This window comes from Calypte anna, chromosome 23, assembly GCF_003957555.1.
Source record: "Calypte anna isolate BGI_N300 chromosome 23, bCalAnn1_v1.p, whole genome shotgun sequence".
Classification (NCBI taxonomy): Eukaryota; Metazoa; Chordata; class Aves; order Apodiformes; family Trochilidae; genus Calypte; species Calypte anna.
The window spans coordinates 6,201,926-6,208,722 of NC_044268.1; the positions used below are offsets into that span (position 1 = coordinate 6,201,926).

The 6,797-nt window shown below is 50.7% G+C and overlaps 1 protein-coding gene across 1 annotated transcript; it reads left to right on the plus strand.

Moving 5' to 3' along the window:
- The first annotated feature begins 685 nt into the window (after positions 1 to 685).
- Positions 686 to 2,919, plus strand: LOC103530817 (cbp/p300-interacting transactivator 3). The gene has a single exon (XM_008496410.2). The coding sequence runs from the start codon at positions 1,021 to 1,023 to the stop codon at positions 1,633 to 1,635; it is 615 nt and encodes a 204-aa protein (XP_008494632.1). The 5' UTR covers positions 686 to 1,020; the 3' UTR covers positions 1,636 to 2,919.
- Positions 2,920 to 6,797: the final 3,878 nt, after the last annotated feature.

Consider the following 6,797-nt stretch of genomic DNA (forward strand, 5'->3'; position numbering starts at 1 on the left):
AGAGGATTCCCCAATCACCCCAGGCCATATCCGTACCCCAAGGCATGTAAACAGGCTATTGAACAAGTTTTCTGCAGCTGAAGGAATTATGGTGCCCATGTCACACTGAGGAACCCCCAGCCCAGTCCATCGGGGACACTGTCCCTTGTTCCTACCAACCTTCATGCCCCTTCACCTTGTTGCTGCTGACATGGAAAAACAGGACAGATCATGCACCACCTGTGTGGGTGGTAACAGCATGGCCGGACCTTGGCATCCTGCTCAGGATCTGAGTGTGCTCCAGGATAACAGCAGAAAACTGGGAGCGCTGGGCTGGGGGCTCTGGATGCACCCATTCTTTTCTTCTCCAGCCTGCCCAAGGCGTCTGCACCTCGGATCCAAGAGGACAGTGCCCGGTCCCAAAACCCCTGACAGTAGGGTGGTTACCAACACCAGTGCCCTAGGTGCTGGAGACAGCCAGTCCCCTCAAGCTGGCTCATGTGACAACGAGGCGTGTCGCGACTAGGGGGCGGTCGGGGCCGCGGCGGGGCTGTTGTGCCGCCCACCCGCCCCGTAGGGGGCCGGGCAGCCTCGGGGCGCGCTCCAATGGGCGGGCGGGGGGCCGGACCGCCCGGACCGCCCGGACCGCCCCTGCCCGAGTCCGTATAAGTGCCGAGGAGCACCGAGCTCCGCACACGGCGAGTCGAGGTGGTTTGGGTGGGATCTTGTACTTTCTCCGTGGACTCGCTGCCCGCCAGAGTCGCGGGTCGGTGCGCACACGGGTGTGCAGAGCCGGCGGCTCCTTGCCACGGCGTGGGACGCAGGAACAGCGCGGAGCTGAGCTTTCTGCGGCGGACGGACAGACAGACAGACAGCAGCTCGTCTCGGAAGGAGTGTGCAGCGCCGTGCTTTCCTCTCCGGGTGAAGGTGGGGTGTGCTCCGGGATCCTCGGGTCAGAGCCGGCTCGGGCGGGAGTGGGGACTGAGCTGTCCCCAGGAGCCTTGTCCGGAGCCGCGTGTCGCCTGGCAGCGTCCTGGAGCTATGGCCGAGCACATGATGATGTCCATGAGCCACAGTGGTACCGGGCTGCAGAGCTACCGCATGGGAGTGAGCGGGCTGCAAGGAGCCCCGCAACACGGGCAGCATGTGCTGAGAACACTGCCTGCAGGCACTCAGATGATGCCCTACGGAGGGTCTGGCATGGATGGTGCAATGAGGCCGAGACCCAACCTCAGCGGACAGATGGGCCACCACCAGATGCAGAATGTGATGATGTTCAATGGGCCGGGTCAGCAGCAGCAGTACGTGGGGCCGGTGGGCACCCAGCAGCTAATGGCTAGCATGCACCTACAAAAACTCAACACCCAGTACCAGGGGCACCCGTTGGCGATGAGCAACGGGCCCATGGGCACTGCTGCCCAGCAGTACAGAGTGGGGCCAAGCCAGCACCCAGGCATGCAGCATATGCCCTCACCAGCACTGACCTTAAACGTTATGGACACTGATCTCATAGATGAGGAGGTTTTGACATCCCTTGTGCTGGAACTGGGGTTGGACCGGATTCAGGAGCTGCCAGAACTATTCTTGGGACAGAACGAGTTTGACTTCATTTCAGACTTTGTTAGCAAACAGCAACCCAGTGCCATCAGCTGTTAAGAGGCTTTGAGCTCCTCCTTGTGTCTTGGTGGTTTTGAGTTTGTTTCAAACTTCCTTCACCTGCCATCCTCCTCCCTTCCCCTGCCTTGCCGTGTCCTGGATTCCTGACCTCCTCAAAGAGACAATCATTGGACACTGGCTTGCCATGGATTGCTTTTCTGTGTGTTTTTTCATTTGTGAGTCCCTGGGGAGGGTCTTTGTACTCCAAACAGTAGGAAATCAAGAGCTCTTGCTGTAGAGCTGCCTCTAAATGGCACTAACAGGATTTCTGGCTTAAGTAGAAATCATGGATTTACGACTTTCCACAACTAGGCTGGGAGTGCAGGAAGCAATGGGCAGCTGGTGGCCCTGCTGGTAGCTGGATTTGCTCGAGGATTTTATGGTGCCAGTGAAGTTAAAGAATCCCCTGAGAGTGGATTGTCTCCTGGTGCATGGTTTGAACCAGCTTCCCCTTGCAAACATGGGTGGGGTTAGATTTGTGTTGGGACTTTTTAATGTGGGAGTAAATAGGTCTTCAGTCTTTTCTGTTCAGCACAGGAAGGGGACACTTCCCCTCCATCAGGCTTTTTTGGCTTTTTTTTTTTTTTTTTTTTTTTTTTTTCCCAAACTGGCTGAGCAAAATAAAGCATGCCTTGGGGAAGGATGTGCATATGTGCCTAAATGTTCATTTCTGTGGAACTTTAGATCTTTTACCTCTACAGTTAAATCAGCTGTGAAATTTATGGAGTGTTTGAGGCTGGTTCAGGTGTAAGCCTTAAAGCTGCAGTCTAGTTCCACTTTTTTCCCACTTCTTAAACCAAATAAAGACCATGTAACTATAGTTCAGATCTAATCTTATTTATTTTTCTTACGATTATTTATTTGCAAGGGCTTCTTTTGTTACTTGGCTTTGGGACTGCTGGGAAGGATGCATGGAGAGTACTGCAGCTTTAAGATGCTGGCTTCCAAAACAAAAAAAATCCCAACAGCCTGGGATAGTTTTCAAGCTGCTCTGCACATAGCCACTCCGACCCCAGATCCTTATGCTGAACACATAGGACTGTAAATCCAACACCTCTCCGAATGTGATAAAGATGACTCGATTTCTAATTCCCTTCCGCAGAAAAGGTTACATGTAAAAGCCGGTGGGGTTTTGTTTCCTCTGCTCTCTCGTTTCCAGGAGCTGGGCAAGGTTCCTGGTAACTTATCTGCTGCTGCCCCCTGGTGCTGCCAGCTCCTGGCAGCTGTCACTCAGCACCTAGGAGAGAATGTACAGATCCATTTGCGAATAAAAGCTGAAGTATCTCCAGTGTGCATTTGTTTAGTGCTTAGCTCTGGCCCAGCTGCAGCGTGGGGTCGAACACTGGGAGATCCTGGGACCTGTGGATCCGCTCTCCACCACCTGATTGGAAAAATTTCCACCTTGGAGTGGAAAGATTTGGTTTTTGTTTTAATGCCTGGACTAAGTCAAACCTCAAAGTGTGGCTGGGGAGATGAGCTCCTCCTCTGGACGGAGGGGACAGTCCTGGGGTGGCTGGTGCTGCTCTGGTGCTGGAGCTGCTAGTGCTGGTGGCTTTGGCTCTGCTGGGGGGGACCAAGAGCACCCCAAGAGCGGCTCTGCCCCCTGAGATGTGGCTCTGCTAGGAGCTCTCTGCTGCAGTTTCTGTACCACAAAGACTCCTGAAAACAAGGCAGGCTTTAATCTCCTACTGTTCCAGAGCTTAGCTTTTTCTTTTTAAAGGGTTCCCAGCCAGTTTTTTTCCAGAGTTCAGGAATATTCCCATGTGTCCCTTTCCTGTCCTCTAGCAGCAGGGATATGAATGCTGGGATGGGAGCAGCTGGGTCACTTTGACCACACTTTGCCTGCCAGTGTTCCCTGGCCTTGTTTCTTCCACAACTCAAGAGGAACTCTTACAGTCCTGTTCTGTCCTGGTGCCTGTGAAATCTGGAGAGTTGGTCAGGACTATGCAGTGCACTAGGAAAGGGAAAGTGTTGATTTAAGTTGGATAAGTAATATCAGTTGGAGCTGATATTACCAGAGATGTGGAGTCTTGGGGGGTCCTGGCCTAGAGCTGTCAGGAGCTAGCAAGCTCAGCTGAGATTACTTCAATGTCAGATTTCATAAATATGCAAAGTTCAGAGCAGGAATGAACTCCTCATACATATTATTTCTTAATTTTCTCAAAAGGTCCTGTCAGTTTTAATTCCCCAGGTAGCCCAGACCAAAAGCAATGATGATTTCTGCTACAGGTCTATTGGTTCTGGCTAGGTTAGAGTGGGTGAGTAATCACCTGGAGTAATCACCTTTCTAATTACGTCCTTGTTGAGGTGCAGTTTGGACCATCCTTCTTCATCCTGCCTGGCATCAGGCACAGAGGAGCTGTGACAGCTGCAGAGCTGTAGCTCAGACTATTCTGGCTCTCCCTTTCCTCTGGGCTTTGCACTGCATCCTGCAGGTGCCTTGGCAGGGCTGGCACCAGGCAATGAACTGAGGTAGCAGCTGGTACCAACAAGGAACCCAGCTTCCCAGGCGTGTGGGTGAGTTTCCCAAAGTCACCTGAGATCACTGAAAATATAACAGAGCTGAACTCTGCTTTTCCCATCTAGCTGACACCAAGCTCTTCATCCAGCAGGGCAGCAAGGAGATGCTTCAGAGCACTGGTAACTGTGGGCTGGGTGCTGCAGAGCTGTGGCAGGAGCTGCTGAATGACAGTGCCTATCAGTTTGGAAGCTTTGAGGATAGAAGGGAACTCCTCACAGGAGGAGTTTGTGTTTACAAACAGCTGCTGAGAAGTACCTCTCGCAGATACCAGGAGCCTATTTTCGCTGTTGGAGAAGAAATAAGGTTCTCCCATCCCACTGCCTCGTCCAGACAGGACATCTGGGATACACCCATCCTAACCCCTTACCTAGGCTGTGTGCTCTGTTCTACATCAAACACATTCTGCAGCTGTCCTTGTGAAAAGTGAGGCTCTGGGAGCATCTGAGTGTGAAAACAGTGCAAGGCAAGGCAGTTCTCTACATCGCTGTCTCTCACTACATGTTTTCACAAGGTGATGAGGTTTGCTGATAGTGCTCAGTGACTCAGAGAGGTGAGGATGAAAGCCCAGAGCAAAGAGCTGGTGAAAGATGGTGATCACTTCCCTAATGGTGACTGACTGGGCATTAAGATGAGCAAGACTGGTAAATGCAAAATGATATCTGTAGGGTTGAATTGTCTTGATTTCTCACGCATTGTTGGTCTCTAAACTAGCTACAGGCATTACAATGAATCTTCCTCTGTAAAATCTCAACTTGCTGTTCAGGAGGAGTCAGACAAGCAAAGGGAAGGTTAGAAACCATTAGGAGAGGAACAGAAAACAGAATCAAACGTGAGTGCCCTACAGTATCAATGTAGAGATGCATCCTCTGCACTGCCCACACTAGCAAATTGTCCACAATTCTGCGCTGTTCATCAGAAAAATAATAATGGAAGCCCAAAGAAATTGTAGAGAAAGAGGAAACGACTGAGGCAGAGTAATGTTTCTCAGAAGAAGCCACAAAATAGACTGGCACTCCTCAGTCAGGAAGAAGGCTGGAAACAGAGGTTTATAGAATAAATGAAAAGGGCATCTGACTAGGGAATTCTTTTTCCCCAGGTGGAACTGGAGATATCTGTTGATCTCTGCAAATGTAGGTGGCAGAGTCAAGTTTCAAACCAGAGTGAACAGAGGTATCTCTGCATGCAACATGTAGCTCAAGAAATGAAGCTCTTCCTGGCATCATGGGAGGTACCTGAACACTTGTGAGGCTACATGAATTTTTCTGTATGGCCAAAAAGCCATCTGAGTGTTACCAACTGCTGAGAGTGGACCAGAGAATGCAGCAGAGGCCATTGCTATGGCTCCTTCCCAACCTGCTGTCATTGTCCTCCCACCTTCCTGGCTCAGAGAGGGTCAGGTGGAAATAGAAAAGGTTCAGAGGGGGTCCACCAGGATGATCAAAGCTCTGGGGTTGCCACAACTCTGCGGAGGCTCCACTAAGTACAACTTCAGGAAGGATCTGAGAAGGGATTCAGTTATTCAATAAAGTCTTCTTCCCATGCAAGCAATAAGGCATCAAAGAAGACAGGCAAGCTGCAGGTTCAAAGCAGATTGAAGCAGGTGGGGTTTACTGTAATACATGGTTGAGCTGAGGGACTCCCCACAACATGATGTTGTGGTTATGTGAGGTTGCTTAGGGTTTGAGGGATGACCAGACAGAATCCTCAAAGATAAATCAATAAAGAGTCTGTAAGCACAGAAAAAAACCTCCTAGCTTAGGAGGTTGCAAGAGCAACAGAGTTAAGGGCTGGAAAATAGGCCAAGCATACAGTATCACACACAGTTGCCCTGTGCTTGTGCTCTGCTGAAGGCATTTACTGAGAACAATGTTGGAGGCAAGATATGAAACTATCTCTCAGGTCATCTGGCCTGGCCCAGGACACCTGCAGGATGTGATAGGTGCTGTGTAATACCTGGTTCTGAAGGGCAGAGAGACCTGGGGGAACCTATTTCTGAGTCAGGAATTCTTTGAGCCACAGCTCATCACTGGAGTGAACCTGACAAGGCCCAGGGTAAGTGGTACTCAGGGGAGATTTAGGTTAGATATTAGAAAAAAATTCTTTCCTGTGAGGTGGTGAGATGCTGGAAGAGGTTGCCCTGGGAAGTTGTGGCTGTCTGCTCCCTGGCAGTGTTCAAGGCCAGGTTCTATGGGCTTGGAGCAACCTGACCTAATGGGAGGTGTCCCTGTCCATGCAGGAATTATGCTTGATTTTGAAGGGCCCTTTCCAACCCAGACCATTCTATGATTCTGTGCTTCCCTCTGCTGTCAGGCACAGGCTGGGGCTGTGCTGTTGACCCCAGGAATCTGTGGGGTGACCAAACCTGGAGGTTACCCATCTACTTGGTCCCTGCTCTCACTGGCCATAACTGCATGTGGGCATGAGCCAAAATAACACTGCCAAAAAGAATCAAAGTACCATTTGCAGCCAAAGGGATTGAGAACCTCAAGTGAGATCTTCCAGGGAAATTCAAGCCCAAAGCACACCCAGCCCTATCTGCACACTGGGATTGGGTATTCTGGGGGAAATTTGAGAAATCACGTGAATGTATGTGGTTGTTCTTATGATGTTCTTCACAGCTTCCAGAAAGTAGTGGTCTGAG